Consider the following 21137-nt stretch of genomic DNA (forward strand, 5'->3'; position numbering starts at 1 on the left):
AACCATGTTCTGTGTGGTCCCAGTTTATATCAATAATGTCACATATGTATGTATCAAATTTGCTCAGGTGACAAGTAAAACAATGTCCTTTTTTTCTAACTCCCAGCCCAACAAACTTGGGGCTTGTCTTCACGTACAGTGCCACAGTAGCACCAGTGCATCTGCACCACCGCAGTGCTTATTGAGGATGCTCCTATGCCAATGGGAGAGCTTCTCCCCCTGCGTAGTTAATCCAGCTCCCCAGGAGGCAGCAAATATGTTGGTGGGAGAAGCTTTCCTATTGACGTAGCACAGTCCACTTGGGGGAGAGATAGCTCAGTGGTTTGAGCACTGGCTTGCTAAACCTAGGGTTATGAGTTTATTTCCTTGAGGGGGCCATCTAGGGAACTGTGGTAAAAATCTCCCACCACCCCTTTGTTTCCCTCCACTGGCTCTCCCTTCTTCACTGTATCAAATACAAACTACCAGTCTTTACTCTGAAGGCAGCTTAGCCCTCCCTTTCCAAGCCTTTATTGGCCACTTTTCTCAAGCACCTTCATGCTTTCAGCTATGTTGCCCTTTTCCTGGGAGCAGCTCCCCAATCACAATCCATAGCATCCCTTCTTAAAACTCACCTCTGCTGTGATGCCTAAAGATCTCTTGACAATGGGTAGGCAGCTGATGTGGTAAGACTGCTGTTTATGTTAATCATTATTTCATTGTTTACCTTGTCCTCCCCTCCTTGGTGTTTCATCCATCTTTTGTCCCATCGTATGTTACAGACTGTAAACTCTTTGGGGCAGGGTGTGTTTAATTTTTATTATGTGTGTTCAGTGCCTGATTGGAGCCTAGTTGCTAATGTAACAGAGATTTCTAATGATGATAACAATAGAATCACGCTAGGTTCTCTCCTTCTCATGCTTTACCAGCAATAATGAAGATGTTGCATGCTGAATTAGACTCTTGATAACCCCTGTGCAACTTCACTATCTTCTGATCATGTCCTCAGTGATACTTCTGCAACCTGATTCTCTTTAAGGGTCTGGCATCAGTCTAACTGCCTGGAACTTGTGAACAATTCTGTTAATGCACAGGAAGAAATAGAATGAAGCTGCCTCTCACTGAGCTATCTTGGCTCCGCTAGGTGAACACGAGTGAAAAGCAGTCAAAACTATTTTAGTCATTCAAGTGCGTAAATCTGTTCTGAACACATCCAAGGGCTGAGGGAGAGGTGTTGTTTTTACATTGCCACTATTCAGAGTAAAACTATACTTTAATCTCTCCGTGCCTCTTTCTTCATCTGGAGATAATCATAGAATCATAGGATTGGAAGGGACCTTGAGATGTCATCTAGTCCAGACTGCTGCAATCATGGCAGGACTAAGTGCCATCTAATGACACTTTCTGATGTAGGTAGAGGTCTTTGAGATCTATTAAGTCCTGTTATTATTCCTTATTCCAATTTCTCTTCTTTTCTCAATAGTTCTCTTTATTTACCTCTCTTTTTCTATCCATCTATTTCTTACTCTTCATCCTGTGTCTCTCCTTCCTTGGAATAGTGGGGGTTGGGGAATGCTCAGGATTAAGCTGCATTGGCTAGGAAAGCAGGGGAGAGGGAAGATCTACACAAGACTTTTGCTGACAATGTCCCCTTCTGTATGGAATCGCTGACTCCATGGTTTTAATTATTACATCATGGAAACAGTTGCAAATCAGAGGCTCATGGGAATACAAAAATTGCTTTCAAGGCATAAATCTCACTATCCAAGAGAGAGGAAACCACTTCTATTTTAAAGGAAAGATGAACTAAGACTGAGTTTTTCCAGTAAAAGAGATAATTATATATATTTTTTAGAGAGTTAAAAGGAGATGAGGAGGGACAGCTGGAATTAGGGTAACGGAGAGCGTAAATAAAGGATAACCTCACTAAGGATAGTACTGGCATTAAAGGCGATTTTGGACATAGGAGAACCTGAGTACACCAACACTTATACTGTGGCACTATGACCACTTCTAGTGGCTAGACCGCATAGAGATGTAGGATTTTGCAACAGCCTTTGCACTAGTACAGCCAGGTCTTCCTGCTCAGGCAGTAGGGGGGACTTGTGCTTTCATACTTATAGCTTCTAGGTTCAATCCCGACTGCTCACAACCCACACAAGGATGTTTGGATACATACAGAAAGTGTAATCTTGGGGTTGGGCACATACAGCTGGCAGTGGGGTGTGTTAATGGTGTTAATAGCAAATGATCTTCTGTTTTTTTCCCACCAGTATCTAAAGACTATGTCTCTGCTCCTGAGTAGTAACAGCACATACAAGCCAGATGATGGTGCCACACTACAGTACGCACCAGAAATCATTGGTTCCTTAATTATCTTCATTCTCACCTTTATCCTGGGCCTCCTGGGCAATGGCTTGGTGATCTGGGTGGCTGGCCTGAAAATGAAGCGGACCGTGAACACTGTGTGGTTCCTGCACCTTGCCATCGCTGACTTCCTGTGCTGCGTGTCTCTGCCATTCTCCATCATTCACCTGATCCTTCATGAGTACTGGCCATATGGCCACTTCCTCTGCAAGGTTATCCCATCAGCCATCATCCTCAACATGTTTGCCAGTGTCTTCCTCCTCACTGCCATCAGCATTGACCGGTGCCTGATGGTGATGAAGCCAGTTTGGTGTCAGAACCACCGTAACGTGAGGCTTGCAACAGCGATGTGCTGCTGTATCTGGCTCTTGGCCTTCATTATGTGTTGTCCTGCCTTCCTCTACCGTGAGACCTTCAAAGATGAATTTGGCAAAACTGTTTGTAATTATCAATTTGGAGATGATAAGGATTATGAAGATTATATAGATTATGGGAATTATTCAGCCATGAGCTTTGGCATAACCCCAGATATCCTGGTGGTTTCTCCAGCACTGATATTCCTGGCACCCTGTACAATGATACTATCTTATTGGGGAACTTGAATGATTACATCTCCTACAGCAGTCAGCCAACCACCTTACTGGCCATAAATATTACCAGGATTGTCTTTGGCTTCCTTCTTCCCTTTAGCATAATGGCAGCTTGCTACATCCTTATAGTCATCAAGATGCATGGAGCCCGATTTACCAAACCCCGTGGTAAGACCCTACGAGTGATCCTGGTTGTGGTGGTTGCCTTCTTTGTCTGTTGGGCTCCATTCCATGTAGTTGGGGTACTGTCTCTCCTAGCTATGCCAGGCACTGGATTTAGGGAGGCAGTAGCACTGTGGGACCACCTCTCTATAGCACTGGCCTATGCAAACAGCTGCATCAACCCTTTGCTCTACGTATTTGTGGGGCGGGACTTCAGGCAGAAGGCACGTCAATCAGTACAGGGCATCTTGGAGGGTGCCTTCAGCGAGGAAGTTACACGCTCCACTTCCTACTCACGGGACAGGACCAAGACTTCAGCAGACAGGGATTTCAGCAGCAACACCCTCTAAAACGGGGCTTCTAGACAGCATTCCCAGGGCGGGGGCGGAGGGACACATTTGCAGTTTCTATGGCAGTGACTTTTTGCTTTAGGACAGCAGAGCCAGAACAATGAGTTTGACTATAAGCTGTATGAGATGCCCATGGGGACTGGGGCAGTTCCGAGAAGGCCAACCTCCCATTGAATAGCCTCCTGAAGAGAGGAGTTAGACATGCCAAAAACAGGAATCTTCTGATGAGACATACAAGGGAGACAGAGAGCCCCTATTTAGAGAGAGAATTGCACTTGTTAGATGTGTGGTGGATTATGTATAGTTACTCCTTTGACATTACTGAATAAGAATGTGGTTGCAGAATATCTATGTACTACTATTAGAGCAGTATCACATCATTGTACCTGCTAAATTACAGGGAGAAGTAACTTCGACATTTCTCCTGGAATTTGTCATTGTACCTGTCCCCACCCTAACTCTGCTCAGTTGGACCCTGAACTTTTTCACAGCAGTGCCCAGCAGGAGTGTCCTCTGAATTCTAGTTTTCCTCACAACAGTGCATTGTAACAGACATCCCTACCTGGTCTCAGCATTGGAAGCTGCCTTTCAGGCCAGTATTCCTAGGTCTTTCAGTTTCAGTTAACCATGGCCTTCCTTCCTACTATCCTGTCCCCAAAGCCACTTCTCTTATTTTCATGGCAGCTTAAGGAGAGTTTCTACATCGCATATAATACATCACTGCACAGAATCAATAACTGGGGCAATAGGGGAATTTCCTGAAAAACAAACCTCATGCTGGGACATGAGTTCATTAGAAATAGGACCCTCCTTTATGCTTTAGAAGTCCCTTGATATTACAACCTGAGATACAGTGATGAGGCAATTGAGGTAGATCCCACCAATCATGGAGATGTCCCTACTGCATCTAAAGCCGCTGGTACCAAGTATCACGCAGCGACTGCCATCCAGCAGGTAACCCTGAGTAGGGCTGAGCTGAGTCACCCTTCTGTAAAATTCAGAAGTGAGATGGCTTGGAAGGTGGTGTCCTGAATTCAAACTGTATGCTGTGAGACACGAGAAAGGACACACATGGTATAACTCATGTACACAAAAAGCCTGTTTTCCTTCAGTGAAAGCAAGATGGGCGAAAGCCACAGTTCTGATCAGATATAAACTAGCAATTATCTTTGAGAACTCATGGAGGCAGGTAGGTCCAGAGACTGCGAGAAGGGCAAACATAGTGCTTTATATTTAAAAAGAGGAGCAAAAGACTCAGGAGATTACAGACCAGTGAGCCTAACTCAATATCTGGAAAGATACTGGGACAGATTATTAAACACCTAGTGGATAATAGGGTGGTAAGCAACAGCCAACATGGATCTGCCAAGAACAAATCATCGCCAAACCAACCTAGTTACCTTCTTTGACACTGTTATTAGCCTAGTGAATGGGGGGCAAGGGAGGGATAGCAGTAGACGTGATATATCTTGACTTTAGTAAGGTTTTGACACGTGTCATGTGACATTCTCATAAGCAAACTAGGGAACTGTGGTCTAGATTAAGTTAGTATAAGACAGATGCACAAGTGGTTGAAACACTGTACTCACTCAAGGAGTTATCAATGGTTTGCTGTTAAAATGTGAAGAGGAGGAGAGCATCTCATGGTACCAACTGGGGTAATCCTAGGTCGGTGCATCAATATTTTCATTAATGGCTCAGATAATAGAGAGTGTACTTATGAATTTTGCAGATGACATCAACTGAGAGGGTTGCAAAGACGTTAGAGGACAGGATTAGAATCCAAAATGACCATAAACAATTGTAGATTTGGTCTGAATTCAACAAAATGAAATTCAAAGAAGCCAAATGCAAAGTACATTATTTAAGAAAGAAAAATCAATGCACACCTGCAAAAACGGGAATAACCAGCTACATGGAAGTACTGTAGAAAAGGATCTGGAGTTATAGTGGATCACAATTGAATACAAGCCAACAATGTGAAGGCTAATGTTCTAGTGTGTTTAACATGAGTGCTGTATTAAGACACAGGAGGTAACTGTTCCATTCTATTCAGCCCTAGTAAGGTCTCATGTGGATACTGTGTTCTGTTTTGGGCACCACAGTTTAACTACTAACTGTGGTATGTAACCTATCTTAAATCAGCCTCTGTACAGATGACTGGAGGAAAGAAATGTGAAGTCCTTTAAAGAATTGGCATTAAGAAGTAATCCTGAACACTACAGGCCAGTAAGCCTAACTTCAGTACTAGGCAAACTATTGAAACTATAGTAAAGAACGAATTACCAAACACAGAGCATGAACGTGACATGTGGGGGAAAGAAAAATCCTGCCTCACCGATCTACTAGAATTCTTGGAGGGGGTCAACAAGCACATGACAAGGGTGATCCAGTGACTACTGTTACTTGGGCTTTCAGAAAGCCTTTGATAAAGTCCCACACCAAAGTTCTTAAGCAAATGTAAGTAGTCATAGGATAAGAGGGAAAGGTCCTCTCATGGATCAGTAACTGTTAAAAGACAAAGAAACAGTGTAAAAAGTTAATAATCAGTTTTCACAGTGGAGAGAGGTAAGTGGGGTCCCCCCAGCATCTCTGGTGGGACCAGTGTGTTCAACATATTGATAAATGATCTGGAAAAAGGAGTAACAAGTAAGATGGCAAGGTTTGCAGGCGATACAAAAATCACTCAAGACAGTTAATTCCAAAGCTGACTGCAAAGGGATCTCATAAAACTGGGTGACTGGGCAACCAAAGGGCAGGTGAATTTCACCTGACCAGCCGCACTGAAAATAACTCAACACCGAGCACCAAAAGGTTTAAACAATAACATTACTTTTTGTTTTTATTAAGAAGCATGCACAAAAATAAACTCATGAGGACCACCCCCTCTCCTCTCTCTTTGACACAAAGCATCATGGCCACACCAACAGTGCAAGGGTGTGCAAGGGACTCCTCTCGCTTGCAGGCTGCATCTCCGTTGACTGCATCCTTTCACTCCTGACAGGCTATGTCACAGCTTTGCAGTGCAGTTCTAGGTGCGAAGCCCTTTGACTCCATGCGTGTCAAAATCCGATGCCATCTGCCACAAATGGATGCACGGTCAATTTCAGGGTTGGGGGATGAGGCCTGGTTTGCACTACTGACCGCATATATATTTACAATATGCAAATAAGGCGCACTGAATTATGAAACACAGGCATAATGGACTATTGCAAGTGAGGAGCACTTGACTGCGCAAAGGAGCCATTCTTGGTTTGCTTTCAGGTTTGGTTTTCAGGGTTTCTGAAAGGCCAAGCGCTCCTGACAATTTCCATGGTGCCCGGCTTTGGAACTCCTGCAAAGCACTGAGTGGCACCTGGAGGGAGGTGATCTCTGCAGCTCTGCGCCACACGAAACCCAACTGAACATGGCTTCCTGGTCTTATCATTCCCATCCTGGGCAGCAGAGCGAACTGCTGGCTAACTCCATGCTGAAGTCGGCTCTGGGATTCCTCACTTCTCTTGGGAATGCTCAGTGATGACTACCCCCACTTAAAAAAAAAAAACAACAAAAAACAGTACCCCCCACCCCCCATCAAATCCAAGACTGTCCATCTTCCCGACAAAGATCCAATTGGTTTATCTCAACAGCAAATTATATAGTGATGCTAAATTATCTCCCCCACCCTTGGCATGTTGAGTGCCCATGATGGTTTGCTTCCAACTTGGTTCCCCTCACCAGTAAACAGGGGCTAGGGGGCTACAAAACAGAAAGAGGAAACAAGAAGTTTGACAGAACAGAGCCACGCTAGAAACAGGGGGACAGCCAGGGGACACAGCTGGGGAAAGGGCAGCTCAACACTCATTTCTGCTTCAACAGTGCTTCTTCCCATCCTCCCCATTCCTCCCTTTGGCTGTGCAGTTTAAATATCTGACAAACATCTCCTGTCCTGTCATCTATGCTTCTGAAACGTACAAACTGTGAAGCCTCACACCTCTTAAATTGGGGCTGGGGGAAAAGTGGCAATGGGAGGACGACTCCATTCTCTAACCTACAAGTCCCCAAATCTCCCTCAACTCTTGAGCAGTGGCTTCTTCTTTCCATCCTTGGTTTGCTCCCCAGTGGGAACCACTGAGCAGGTATTTATGCAGATAAGACTCACTTTGCTTGCATCCTTACACCACTGGCAAGGACAGTTTCCAAAGAAATTAACAGGGGGAATAACTAACTTGAACAAGAACTGAGAAGGTAGGGGGAATGCTTCCTAATTTGCAGGTGTCTTCTTTGGAGATGCAAATAAAAGCCTCACTGCATATCTGTAGGGGCGCCGGGGAGGTGGGGGGGGCTAATGGTGACGTTAAAAGCCCTGGGGAATGCTATTTGATGTGTTGTACCTGATCCCCCCAATGCTGGTGCAAAATACACCTGCTGAGCTTCCCCTACTTGACTGGTGGGCTTCACATTCCCAGAGACCACAAAAGTCAGCACAGAAAACAAGTCAGTTTCCCTCTGATCTCCTTACAAATGGCAGTGTTCTCTGAATCCCAAATGCATCTGTGCTTGAAACTCTCCTTTTTCTGCACTCAGGGCCTCCCTCTCCCAGCTCGGCCCAAATCCCAGCTGTAGCTCATCCCCTGCAGAGATTCTGTTTTCTTTATCTTCAGGGTCTTCCCTCTTCCTCTTGCCGTCCCTTGCTGGTGTGAGAATGATCATGGAGCTAAAATCACCCCTCCAATGTCCCTTTGAGCCCCTGACCTTTACAACATTTACAAAACAACATAATTACAGGCTCCCAGGGTCCACTAGGCTCTCTCACCCCGGTAGCCAATACAACAGATTCACCAGCAAAGAGGGATTGTAAAATGCAAAATGAGGGAGGCAGAGAAAGATGCTCTTGAGGTTTCGGCCTTCCAAGGTCTTGTCATGGTACCAGGGAGCCATCTCTCCACCCTCCACCCCACGCAGCGCACCACACAATGTGGGGGAGCCGATCTGATGTGGGGGAGAGCCGTGCTCGATTACTGATAATAATAATAATGAACAAAAGAAAAAAAAAAAGGTAAAACAGGACGCAAGGAAGGATTATCTTCGGCAGCATCTTGCGGTGTCTTCTCTGGCGCAGAGAGAGAATATATATCTATATACAGGCAAGGCAGGGAGGCATGGGCAGCTGGACCTGCGACCTTTCACCCCATGCCCCCCTTCCCTCCCAGGTCCCTCACAAGGGACGGGCTCTCAAGTCTGTAACACGCTAGGTGATCAAGTCCCAGTCGAAATCGTCAGGGATTTCCTCATTGGCGCCTGGAGGAGGGACTGGAGGCCGGGGGACCAGATGGTGAGCTGAGTGGAGGTGGAAGAGGGAGGAAAAGGGAAAGTGATGGTTAGAGGAGAAGTCAAGCTTTGTCCTACTGGGTTCTTGGGAACAATAAAAGGGGAAGGACTCAGGTGGTGTGAACTTCCCCAAGGAGTGACCTGCCGGGACACACTCCCCCTCAGGCAGCACACGTTGCCACCTTGAGGCAGTGTTTTAAGCCCTTCAGGGCAGGAGTGGGGTAACCACCCTGTTACAGGGGTCATGCGGTTTAAGGGTAATTGCAGCAATGGGAGCTGCCCTATGAGCTGCCCTGAACACGGTTCAGCATCTAACTAAGGCCTAAGGAGTCTGTCAACATGAACTCCCTCACAGCAGTGCCCAGTGAGCACCCAGCTATGGGAAAGCGGTGGGAATGGGAACAAGATGGGGGGTGAGACGAGTCAGGCAACTGAGCTTGCTGTCCCCAGTGCTGTGGCAGTGTCCTGCTGGTGGACCTCCTGCAGTCTAGGCTCCCTCAGCCCCACTCCAGCTCTCTGACAGCAGAGGAGAAAGGCCCTTCCAGCATGTGCTGCTGGACGGCTGAGACAGCTGGGGTGGGAGTTGTAATAACATGCCATCATTTCACTCCTTACCTGGGCGATTATACCCTGGATTGTCCTGGGTCGAAATCTGGTACATAGGAGATGGCCCAGAGAAGAGATGGGGAGGCTGAGGCTGACCATAAGAGTTCACTGCCAAAGGAAAGGGAAAGGAACAGTGAGTGATCCCCTCACCCAGCTTGCCTGGCACTGACTGGGCTTCGCAGCTCAGCTGCAGAACAGACTGACTGACACACGCCAGGGAGAATCAGGAAGTGTTCAATGGACAGGTCCTGACAATGTGTTACAGCTCAGCCACGGTACCGAAACGATACTGTTATTCTACTGGGTTAAAGTGGGGAATTTTTTCCCATCGCCCCCTCCCTTGACATGTCCCAAGTCGGGTCAAAATCAAGCTGCTGCAAGGCCATAATCTCTCTACACTGCCCTTGTCTGCTCCTCATAGAACATCATCCTACTCTCTCTCCTACCACAGGATCTTCAATGCAGGGGAGATCGTCTTCTTCTCTCCAGTGCTTAATTTGTGCCAAGGCTGGTCAGGGCTGAGCCCCAGCACCTCTTTCATTACAAATTAAGGACTGGGTGGTACACAGTCTGTATGAAAGAGACTGCCAAAGACTGAGTATTTTTGAGCAGCGCAGCACTGGACTTTTCAGTGCCCTGGTGCTTAGCATGGTGACAAGGTGTCCACCACCTCTACACAACTGGGAATCTGCCTCATCCATTTGCATGGCATCCTGGGTCCCCTTCCTGCCCACCCTACTGTGTACCTTGGTTCATGGACTGCTCCTGCTTGCCACTATTCAGGGCGCAAGAATCAGAGATTCGGGGGGGCTGCTGAGGGCCCCCCAGGTGAGGGAGCTGACCAGTCTGGGTTAGAAAGTGATTGAGGGAGTCGCAGAGGTTGGCAATGTGGTGCTGATCCAGGGTCCAGTTCTTCCGCTCAGCCTGGCGCAAGCTCTCCATCAGCTCTGCAAGGCCAATGGAGGGGATGAAATCCAGTTACTTCATGTATATTGCTCCCTCCCCTTGCCTAATCCCTAACCCTATGGGTACTCCCCTGGGAATCCTCCTTTCCTCACACTCAGGGGCTCACCATTTCCTTTCTCACAGCTGTATCCCCTCATAAAGTCCCTTTCTTTACACTCAGGGCTTCCCCACCCCATGCATGCCTCTAATCTCCGCTGTGCACTCTGGGGAGCTCCCTTTTTCTAGTTGCAGCGTATTGTCTCTGACACATGAGTGGGACAAGCAGCAGAAGGGACTGGGAAGTCATTCATCTATCTTCTAGCTGCCCCCATCAACACTGTATCTGAGGGCCCCAAAAACCTTGAATGGATTTCTCCTCCCCACAATCCATGAGGCAGGGCAATGCTATTATCTCCATTGTACAGATGGGAACTGAAGCCCAGATAGGCTGAGTGACTTGCCCAAGGTCACACAGAAAGTGTGTGGCAGAGCAGGGAATTGAACCTGGGTCTCCCACTGGGCCAAGCAAGAGATGGGATCTCCCACTGACCTGAGAATTGGGAGTGTTCAATGCTAGACCAGTTCAGCCGGTTCACCATCTTGAAGCTTTCCTTCAGGGAGTCAATGTTGGAGCACCACTCAGGGGGGAATGCTGTAAGCCAGGCAGACAAGACATTACAAAGGAGTAACCCCCCTCTTCTTCCACCAGTACCAGGTTTACAAACGCACCAGTGGCGCCAGTCCCATCCACAAAAAGGGGCCTTGGCCCAGCCCACTCCACTTGCGCTGCACCCTCAGCTGCTGGCTCCTCTCCACCTCTGGCCACTGCTCACTCCTCTTGGCCGGCCAACGGCTGAGTGCTCCTCTCCGGCCCCAGTGACTGCCTGCCAGTGACAGGGCAGAGAGGAGCCCTCAGCCTCTCCCTGCCACTCTGCAGAAGCGGTGGGTTGGGGAAGCCAGCGGCTCCTCCCCCTCTCGCCACTGCAAGGAAATGCCTCCTCCACTGTAGGCACCAGCGCCACGCAGGCAGGGCCAGGTCGGGCCCCGGGGGACGGGACTACTCTGTGCTCCTGAGCTTCAGCGGTCCTGCTCCCTAGCACTGTGATGGGAGGGAGGATTCCTGCTCTGAGCTGGCATAGCAGGGCCAGTGAGTGCGCCCAGGGGGCAGGGTGTGAGGGAGTGGGTCTGTTGGGGGGTGCTGGGCAGTGTGGGAGGCTTGTGTGTTTGGAGTGCTAGGCAGTGAGGGGTCTGTTGGGAGGGGCGCTGGGCAGTGGGAGGAGGTCTGTGTGTATTGGGGTGCTGGGCAGTGGGGGGAGGTCTGTGGGCGTTACTATGTAGTTGCGGTGGTGGGGCTGTGGGGAAGGACACTGGGCAGTGGTGGGCGGGGGAGATCTGTATATGCTGGGGCACTAGGGAGTGAGGGTTCTGTGCAGGGTGCTGTGCATTTGTGGTGGGGGTGGCGTTGGGCATAGTGGGTCTGGGGGGCACTGGGCATAGGGAGTCAGGGAGTGTTGGGGGGGGGGGGCTGTGTGGCGTGGCGTGGTCCTGCCCCGGAGGGGAAGGGGTAGGCTGGCAACACAGGGCCAGGCAGGCCAGTGTGCATCTGGCGACTACTGGTTTGTAAACAGTGCCCTCGCACTGGCATGGGCAGGGCAGGACCACCTCTGCCATGCCATGCCCCATTTTCCTGGGCCAACCCCTTGCTCAGGAACCAACCTCCCCCTGCCATGCTCCATTGCGGGTCACAAATATGTTTGGCGCCGGGCCCACAAAAAGTTAACCCAACCCTGTCTCCCCCCATGTAATACAAAATAAACAGAACCTGGCCCTGTCCATTACTTGCCAAAAGACCCTAAATCTGCACTGGACAGGAATTCAGCTTCCCTAGTCATTTAGTACTCAAGTCCCCCCTCATTTCTGCACCCCATGCCTTGTGGGGCTGGATCCCCCTCTGCTGGAGGCAAAAGGGGAATGGAGTTTCCAAGTTCACTCAGACCTGAGTTTCAGCCTCTCCCCACCCTTTGTATCTCATCTTCTGTAGTGCATGGGCGCTGCTGTGGGGGAGCTCACCACTGAACCCAACACTATCCCAGCCCCCTCTGCCCCCAGCAGCTCCCTTCACCACCTGCAGCTCACCAAAGCCAGCGTTGTTGATTGAAGCCTGTGATTGCTGCTGCTGCTGGTGCTGCTGGTGTTGGTGCTGCTGCTGCTGTGGGTGGGTGTGCGGGTGGTGCTGCTGGTGCTGGTGGTACCCTCCATGCTGCATCGGGGGTGGGTGCATGGACATCACAGGTGGGGGGCCATAGCCATCGCCACCCTGCTGCTTGCCCCCCTGGGGTGGACAGCCCTCTGGGCTTGGGGTGTGGAGTGGGGGAGCAGCCCCCACTGATGAGGGGCCCTGCTGCTGCTGGTACATATAGTAGTTGTGATTGGAAGGCTGCATGTCGCCAAGGAGAGAAGAGAAACCTGCAAGGAGAGGGTAACAGGAGTTAAGAAATGTGGGTAAGGTGGCTGCCAAGCTCAAACACCTGCCTGTGTGTGACCTCATCCCATTTTCACTAATAACGTGCTCAGATAGCACATGACCCAGGCCTTTCCATGGTCTAAGTCAGTGGCTCTCAAACTGTTGTACTGGTGAGCCCTTTCACACCGCAAGCCTCTGAGTGTGACACCCCACTCCCCTTACAAATTAAAAACACTTTTTTATATATTTTAACATCATTATAAATGCTGGAGGCAAAGTGGGATTTGGGATGGAGGTTGACGGCTCATGACCCTCCATGTAATAACCTTGTGACCCCCTGAGGGGTCCCAACCCCCAGTTTGAGAACTCCTGGTCTAAGTAATGACCACGTTTTTATTTAATGCAGTTTTACCAAAACTGAACTCATTCTCCTGAAATATCACATACGTGTGGTTCTGCTAGAGGAGACCGTGTTGCACAAAGCTGAAGTTAGACAAGACATTTAGATGATGTGAGTGTTGACATGTGAGATTTGGTTCCTTTTCCCCCCTGAGTTTCCTTCTGTGGGTGTGGTATGGTTTTTGTTGTTGCTGTTGTTGTTGCATTTGTAGCTCAAAAGCACTTGGGCTAGAATCTTTGCCACTTCTCTAATGTAAATAACTAGAGGGTTGCACACTTTGTTGTTTCTGTCGGCTGAGTGCATTGCACACATCAGGGCAGGTGTCGGCAACCTTTCAGCAGTGGTGTGCCAAGTCTTCATTTATTCACTCTAATTTAAGGTTTCGCGTGCCAGTAATACATTTTAATGTTTTTAGAAGGTCTCTTTCTACAAGTCTATAACACATAACTAAACTATTGTTGTATGTAAAGTAAATAATGTTTTTAGAAGGTTTAAGAAGCTTCATTTAAAATTCAATTAAAATGTTGAGTCCCCCGGACCGGTGGCCAGGACCCGGGCAGTGTGAGTGCCACTGAAAATCAGCTCACGTGCTGCCTTCGGCACCAATGCCATAGGTTGCCTACCCCTGCATCAGACGCTTCTTGTCTTCCTCTATGCCTTTCATTAACTCCCTGTGTGCCACACTCCCATCTCCTCTATTTCAGGACTCTGCAACCCTTCCACACCATTCCCCATGCCAGGGGGCTCTGTGTACCCCCATGCCTCACCGAGAGAACCAGTTTTGGTCCAAGAGGGGAGGAATAGCTCAGTGCTTTGAGCATTGGCCTGCTAAACCCAGGGTTGTAAGTTTAATCCTTGAGGGGGCCGCTTAGGGATCTGGGGCAAAATCAGTACCTAGTGAAGGTAGGGGGCTAGACTTGATGACCTTTTGGGGTCCCTTCCAGTTCTATGAGATAGGTGTATCTCCATATATTGTTATTGTCTCCTCCCCACAATATCACTGTTCCCCATCCCCTCGCCCCATTCTAGGGGCTCTGTATTTCAACCAGGACCCTCGGCTCTCCCCTACACTAGAGTTCCCCATCCCCCCCACCCAAGAATTCTGCGTGAACCTTCATTCTCGCCCCTCCCCTCCTCCTTCCCCAACCCCTTCTCATTTCTTTTCTTTCTGTCTGGGACATGTCATTCAAGATGTCAACATTTTAAAACTGTATTGGAAAGAAGGGAAGAGCTGAGGTGGGGAGATTGTTTTGCAGGAAGGTATTAATAACTGTCATCAACTTGTCCTTTGATCTCTAGACAATTACAGAGGTGGCTGAAACAGCTGGATCTGCTAACCAGATCCAGAGGCTCTACATGCCTGACATTTTCTCCTTTTGGTTTTCCAGTCTTCACCAAAATCTACAGGGTTCTGCCCATTAATGCCTAGAACATTCCTTGAAATCTTGCAATTGATTAGATGCAGCATTCAAATGTATTGTGCTGCTGACAAACATCCCAACACAGAAATGCCTGCCCTCAAGCTGAATGGGAGATCTTGCTTTGGTTGGCCAACAAGCAAAAAAAACCCCAACCCCATCTCAACTTCTCAGGCTTTTTTAGGACACTGTAAAAGTCACCATAAAAGGGCACATGCTCACTTGGTTTTGCCTTTCGAGGTCACCTTCAAGTCACTGCTACAAAGGAATAACCTCCATTTTTTTTGGTCTGGGTTTTCTAATACTACTCTAGCCGCTTTCATCCTAAAGTGCTCTACAGAGTTATATACAAGGGTCACTCTCACACTGCTGAAATGCACCTGCCTCTGGGGGGAAGGCAGCAACTGTTTAACAGCCACACAACACAGAAGAAGAGACAAAAAACTGCCTTTGACTGAAGCTGTGAAAGGAATTTAGGGCAGCATAAATATTTACCACGGAGTACTTTGGCATGGAGAATGGAGATAATACTCCTCGTCAAGATTTTCAAAACTGGCTGCCAAAAGTTAGGCTATGCCCATAGCTCGACACCTAAATAAGGGGCCTAATTTTCAGAAGAGTTGAGCACTCAGAAACTTCCTCTGATTTCAAAAACCCTAACATGAGTGAAAGGGGAGCTTAGTCTCCCTGGCTGGTTCAATCCTTTGGCTCTCAGCTAAGATTGCCAGGGAAGGATTAGCTAGTTTTGGCAATGATGGGAACAGAACAGAGAAGAGCCAGACAAGTCACATGCACCACAACTGTTTTCAGTCAGTATCAACAGGACTTGAATTTGAGCAACCTAAATGAAAGGCCCAGTATACCACTGCCAAACCCCCGAGCTATCCATTCCCTGCAATGGGGCTCCTGAATCGATCATCAAAAGTAGGCTTTGGTTTTACATCTTAACCAACAACAGCACCTCTGTGAGCACAGTACTCCTAGTGCTGAGGTCAGTGCTGACTCAGAGGGTAAACTCACCAGCACCACTTCTTGCAGCACCATGAGTTTCCCTTTGGTGTCCAAATACTGACAAAATCCGACGCTGCTTAGTGTATCAGAGCTGCTGGGCTTTTTGTACAGCACCTAGCGCAATGGGGCCTCTCTCTATGACTAGGGCTTGTTGGTGTTAGGGTAATACAAACAATAAATCATTATTACTGTTGTCACAGAAGAGTTGTGACTCACTGAAGTCCTTCAGCTACTAGGTTTGTTTGATCCTGCTAGAGCAGCAGAGTTTGACTGCAGTGTGGAAAGACTGACTGACAGAAAGTTGAGTGATTATTGATATATAGTAGGTCCTGGTTTAATAATACTGCCCTACTCATACCAGACTGATCTTTTCAAGGATGTCTCACTTAAATATAGGTTCCGCAAGCTAAAATTGTTCAAGGTTTTCTGCATCCCCTATTCTTGTCACAAGTGTGACACTGCCCTCTGGTGGCTGTTCCCTGAATCACAGAATCCAGAGGAATTCAAGATGAGAATGGATTAGTAGGTTATATCTTGTCCACTCCACCCTGTCCCTTCCCCTACAGTTATTCTTTAGGGCTTTGTCCAGTCCTACTTTTAAGCGAACCAAGTGATGGGAACTTGCAACTCCTCCTTTGAAGAGACCCATCCACAGCCTAATTTCATCCCACTACTTCTAGTTTATGCCAAATAACTGTCGGTCTCCTGCGATTTACAACCAGACAATACTTGCACCTTTAGATGGTAATTCACAACCTCAGACCTCCACATATTTATCTTTTCAAGCCTTTATTCACAAGCTGATCCCTCTAGCCCTTTAGGAATTTTTCTTGTTCCTTTTGATTCAACATCATATATTTTTAAAAATCATTGTTAGTTCTACAGAAAGAGAGAGAAGGGCTGACAGTAAGGTGACCAGATCTCCTGATTTTATAGGGACAGTCCTGATTTTTGGGTCTTTTTCTTATATAGCTCCTATTACCTCCCATCCCCATCCCAATTTTTCACACTTTCTGTCTGGTCACCCGAGCTGACAGCCTGAGAATGGAGAATTTCTGGACTACACATTGTGTGTGTGCAGGGAGGACCTAGAGCAAGGGTCAGCAACCTTTCAGAAGTGCTGTGCCGAGTCTTCATTTATTCACACTAATTTAAGGTTTCACGTGCCGGTAATACATTTTAACATTTTAGAAGGTCTCTTTCTATAAGTCTATAATATATAACTAAACCGGTGTTGTATGTAAAATAAATAAATCTTTTTAAAATGTTTAAGAAGCTTCATTTAAAATTAAAATAAAACGCAGAGCCCCCTGGACCGGTAGCCAGGACCTGGGCAGTGTGAGTGCCACTGAAAATCAGCTGGTGTGCTGCCTTTGGCACGCATGCCATAGGTTGCCTACCCCTGAGCTAGAGCATTTGAAAACAGGGGAACCCTCTTTTCACATGCTGCTAGAAAGAGGAAGTGACTGAGAGATGCTGGGAGGGGCATCACGAGAGGATATCACAGGGTCTCACATACAATGACAATGTGTCAGGCGTCTAGGTCTGATACTCACCGTGCTGGGAAGAGGATGATTTCTCCAGCATGGATTTGTAGAGGTTTCGGAAAGACCAGCTCAGGTCCTGGAAGTTGATCTCAGAGTAGGAGAACTTGAAGTCGTGGTTAGTACTGTAGAGTGGGGGTGGCACATCTGCCCCTTCACGGCCCTGCCCTCCCGCCACAGTGGCTGCCACATCCACGGGCCCTGTGCCCTGCTAAAGACCAGACAATAGTATGGAAAAAATATCTATATAGATTGTTGGCTTCGTAACTTCAGGAATTTGAGGGGGAAGGTAGGGGGTTGCTTCCAGAAAAAGAACACCCAGCAAATCCCATATCACCTGTCTGTCTCCTCTTCAAAATCCTCGCAACTCTCCTACCAGAATGGGGGATTCCATCCTTCTCTCCCTCCCAAGAACATACTAGCTCCAGCCCATCCTCAAGCCACTTCACACCCTAATGGCTTTATCCCTGCCTCGTCTGCGCCTTTCCCCTGTTCCACTTCCTCCCTACTTCCCTGCTGGTCATTGATCTCCCCTCTTCAGCCCCTCTTTCACCCATTGTTTCCATTCTTCCCTATAGCCCTCCCCATCACTGATTTACTCTTCCATCTATGACACCCTGTCCCCCTTTCTCCCTTACCCTGCCTTCCCCTTTGCCCATCTCTGCCCCATCCTCTGCCACTCACCTGACTGTAGCTGGCAATGGGTGTGGTGCTCTGCAGTGATAGCTGAGGGGTAGCCTCAGGGGGCAGAGAGGCTTCTGTGCTGACTGAGACAGCCCCCCGTGGGCTCTTACTTGCCTCTTGTTCTGGGGAGTCCTGTGACAACTGTGAGCAGGGGGAGACAAGAAGAGGAGAGGAAATCAGAAACAGACAGAGAAGGGAAGCTGCAGATGAGAAGCCAGCTCCCACAATGTACAAGCTTCTGCTAGGAAAGTGAGGTACTGGCTGTAGTGGAAGAACATTCAAGAGGACAAAGCTGCTCTTCAGACAGGACTATTTGGTGCTATTGGGTGACAGCAATGGAAGCCACATGGTGGGGACAAGAGGAGAATTCAGACTCCATATTCACCTCCCTACAGACACATCCTGTTCCCCCACCAGGACCCTAAGCTAGCCCTGGAAACACCCCTTTCTGGAGTAAAAGCGGAGTTCAGCCCTCCCTCATCTGCTCCCGGAAAAGAATCACACTCACATCATCATCTGGAGGGTGCCGCCTCTTGCGGGAGATATCTGGACAGGAATCTATTGTCCAGTAAGAACCCTGGAAAGAAAACCCAATGGTGAGAGGAACTCCCTGCTGCAGGATGTTACTGAGACCCACAGCGCACAACATCAACTAACATATTAATTGTCAGGGCCATCAAAGTCCATGCTACAGCGCATGAACTAATGCCAGCTGGGCATCAGGAAGATGTTTTCCTCCTGTAGTGTAGGACTGCACAGTGAAGTACATTGCTATTGTGGGAGTTTCATGCCTTCCTCTGAAGCTCCAGGTGCCAGCTAACTTGAGAGACAGGTCAAGAGAAAACATAAACGGAGGGTCTGATCCAGCATTGCAGGAGATGGCCTGGCCTAGCACATCCTTTATGCCAGCACACCCCATCAATGTCCTCTGCCTTTCATGGAATTTCTTTGTTAGGAATAAGAATATAGACCAATTCAGCTATTTTTAATGATCAGAGTGGGGAAGATGACCTAACAGCATGTTTGCTAGGAAATTTCTGAAGACCCAGCTCCAGACTGTGGTTTGGTGCTTGGCTGGCTGGCTCATGGTCTAACTGATAATATATGTGGGGTTGGGAAGGAACCTTCCTCCAGGTCAGACTGGGAACAACCTTGGATTTTTTTCACCTTCCTCTGCAGCATATGGGTACAGGTCACTTGCCAGGATTATCTGGGTATCTCTCACTCATTTCAATGCCACTGCAGGGCCATGGGGCTCTTGTGCACCTCAGTCCCTTCTATTCTCTGCCTGTGGTGCACATTGGTTTGGTCTCATTTTGATTGCTGGATTTAGCACGCAGGTGTTAGTGGCCTCTGATACACAGGGGGTCAGACTAGTTGAGGTGGAGGCCCCTTCTGGCCTTAAACTCTAGGACTGTTACTAACCTCTGATTGTGATTTAGATTGATCATTACAGAGGCAGGACATGGTGGCCTTAGAAGTGAAGGCCAACCGGCACACTAGCACGCAGTCAGTTAGGGTTTACTGAAACAGGGCATTATAACTAACTAAGCCTTATGAGCTGTGATCCCCAAAATAATGATTCTGTATTACCTAGAAACCTAAGTGATGTCAACTGAGCACCCAGTCCCTTAAAGGTGATCTGCAATGAAAAAAAAAATCTAGACTTGGACCCTTTTCTGAAGCATTATGATATAGAAAAAAAGACTCATGAGGTTCCTGTCAATATATTTACATTAGTAATATATAAAAAAAAATTTCTTTGGGAACTCAAAGACGCAGGTTGGGCATTTCCTCTTTAGCCCTTACTGAAGGTGCAGAGATGCTGAATTTTTAGCAAAGCGAGCTTTTCTTACAACTGTTTTGGGGTATTTAAGTTCAGTGGGTGGTAACAACTGTTTTTAAAATCCAAAGTTATAAAACAGCTTTAAACAAGTATCAGTTCTGCTCTCTGGTGCTTGGATTTCATTTCCCTGGTACTCATGATGCAATAATCCTACCAGTTATTTAGTCACCCTTGACGTATTTTAGTCAGAACAGGTTATACAAGATCTGCATTTCTAATATTTAAAAAAAAAAAGGGGGGGGGGGAGGGCAGAAAAAAAATCTTTGAAAAAATATTTCAATCTAATTGAAGATCACAAGGCAAGGTGAGAAAAGTGGGCTGAAAGCCATTTTCATTTCTTTGCAGGTCTTTTAAGTGAATGTTTCTGGAGTCATCGAACACAGCAGTACATCTCATTGCTTTAACATGTATACTACATATTTCAAAGTTTTAACCACGTGGGCAGAAAGGGCAACATTGGCTTATTCTCTGTGGTTTAAGTGACTCATCCGGGAACATGTCAATTTCTTACCTTCCCAGGATCGTCCCTCGGTCGAGGCACCTTTCGAAAACATTTATTCAGAGACAGGTTGTGGCGAATGGAGTTCTGCAGAGGGACAGAGAGAAGTAAATACATGCTATGTAGGAAGAATAGCGGCTGCAAAGGAAACTGAAGATGGCTGTGTTTGCCCAGGACGGGGTGAGAGATCATTCAAAGCCAAAGCTGTCTGCGTACATGCAGGATGGGCCAGGATAGAGGCTAAGGAAAGGAGAGGGAGGGACAGGTCTGGAGGCCAAGGCTTTCTCTGTATGCCCAGAGAAGGTACAGTGAGGATGGTATTTGGGCCAGGAAGGGACTGACAGAGAATACTTTTGTGAGTGGTCACCTGGCTCTGCACTTCCTCCAGCTGGTAACTAGACCTTTGCCTTTACACCTGGCTCTTTTCTTTGCTTAGTGGGAACGTTTTGTATTGAAAAGAATGAGCGCTCTCTTAAGGTGGTAGAGACTATGCTCCAGCCACAGCATTCCTCACCTTCCATCCGATGCCAGCGTTCTTGTAGTAGGGGAAGTTGTCGCAGATCCAACGGTAGATCTCGCTAAGTGTCATCTTCTTGGCAGGCGACGAGTTGATGGCATAGGTAATCAGAGTGGCATAGCTGTAGCGTGGTTTCCCATCCTGGTGCACTGCAGCCTCATCCTTACTCAGCGTGGCGTTGGGGTCAGTGGGGGAGCCTGGGGGGCATTTCCGGGCAGCCCCTGGGGGCCCCGCCTGTGAGGAACCCCCTAGTTTCTCAATAGTAGCTCGCAGGGTTAGCTGGGGGAGCCAGTCTATGGAAGTGAGACTGCTTTCCAGGTCAGAGGCCATGATGCCGGAAGCCGGAGTGTCTGCTGGGGAGAGAGGAACAAATGGGACTGCTGAGATACAAGCAAATTGTACCTTGATAATGGAGGGAAAAATGTACTCCCCCACATCAGCGCAC

At 47.9% G+C, this 21137-nt stretch overlaps 2 protein-coding genes across 4 annotated transcripts in view; one reads left to right on the top strand and one right to left on the bottom strand.

Moving 5' to 3' along the window:
* The window catches only part of C3AR1 (complement C3a receptor 1), a 6932-nt gene extending 3227 nt beyond the window's left edge, over positions 1–3705 (top strand). The window contains 2 exon segments of the mRNA XM_032778699.2: positions 2253–2874; positions 2877–3705. Of these exon segments, the coding sequence (XP_032634590.2) occupies positions 2265–2874; positions 2877–3448 (1182 nt within the window). The 5' untranslated portion in view covers positions 2253–2264 and the 3' untranslated portion in view covers positions 3449–3705.
* Positions 3706–6263: 2558 nt separating this feature from the next.
* The window catches only part of FOXJ2 (forkhead box J2), a 34649-nt gene continuing 19775 nt past the window's right edge, over positions 6264–21137 (bottom strand). Inside the window, exons 2-11 of one of the 3 annotated variants that reach the window (XM_032778701.2) lie at positions 20690–21042; positions 20188–20262; positions 18339–18407; positions 17831–17971; positions 17159–17357; positions 12446–12775; positions 10860–10961; positions 10111–10311; positions 9374–9472; positions 6264–8767 (exon numbers count right to left, since the gene is read on the bottom strand). In XM_032778701.2, the coding sequence (XP_032634592.1) occupies positions 8679–8767; positions 9374–9472; positions 10111–10311; positions 10860–10961; positions 12446–12775; positions 17159–17357; positions 17831–17971; positions 18339–18407; positions 20188–20262; positions 20690–21022 (1638 nt within the window). In that variant the 5' untranslated portion in view covers positions 21023–21042 and the 3' untranslated portion in view covers positions 6264–8678. Of the gene's footprint in view, positions 8768–9373; positions 9473–10110; positions 10312–10859; positions 10962–12445; positions 12776–17158; positions 17358–17830; positions 17972–18338; positions 18408–20187; positions 20263–20689; positions 21046–21137 lie in introns of all 3 variants that reach the window. The other 2 variants (XM_032778702.2, XM_032778700.2) reach the window with 2 other exon arrangements.

The sequence above is a fragment of the Chelonoidis abingdonii genome, chromosome 1 (genome assembly GCF_003597395.2).
Source record: "Chelonoidis abingdonii isolate Lonesome George chromosome 1, CheloAbing_2.0, whole genome shotgun sequence".
Classification (NCBI taxonomy): Eukaryota; Metazoa; Chordata; order Testudines; family Testudinidae; genus Chelonoidis; species Chelonoidis abingdonii.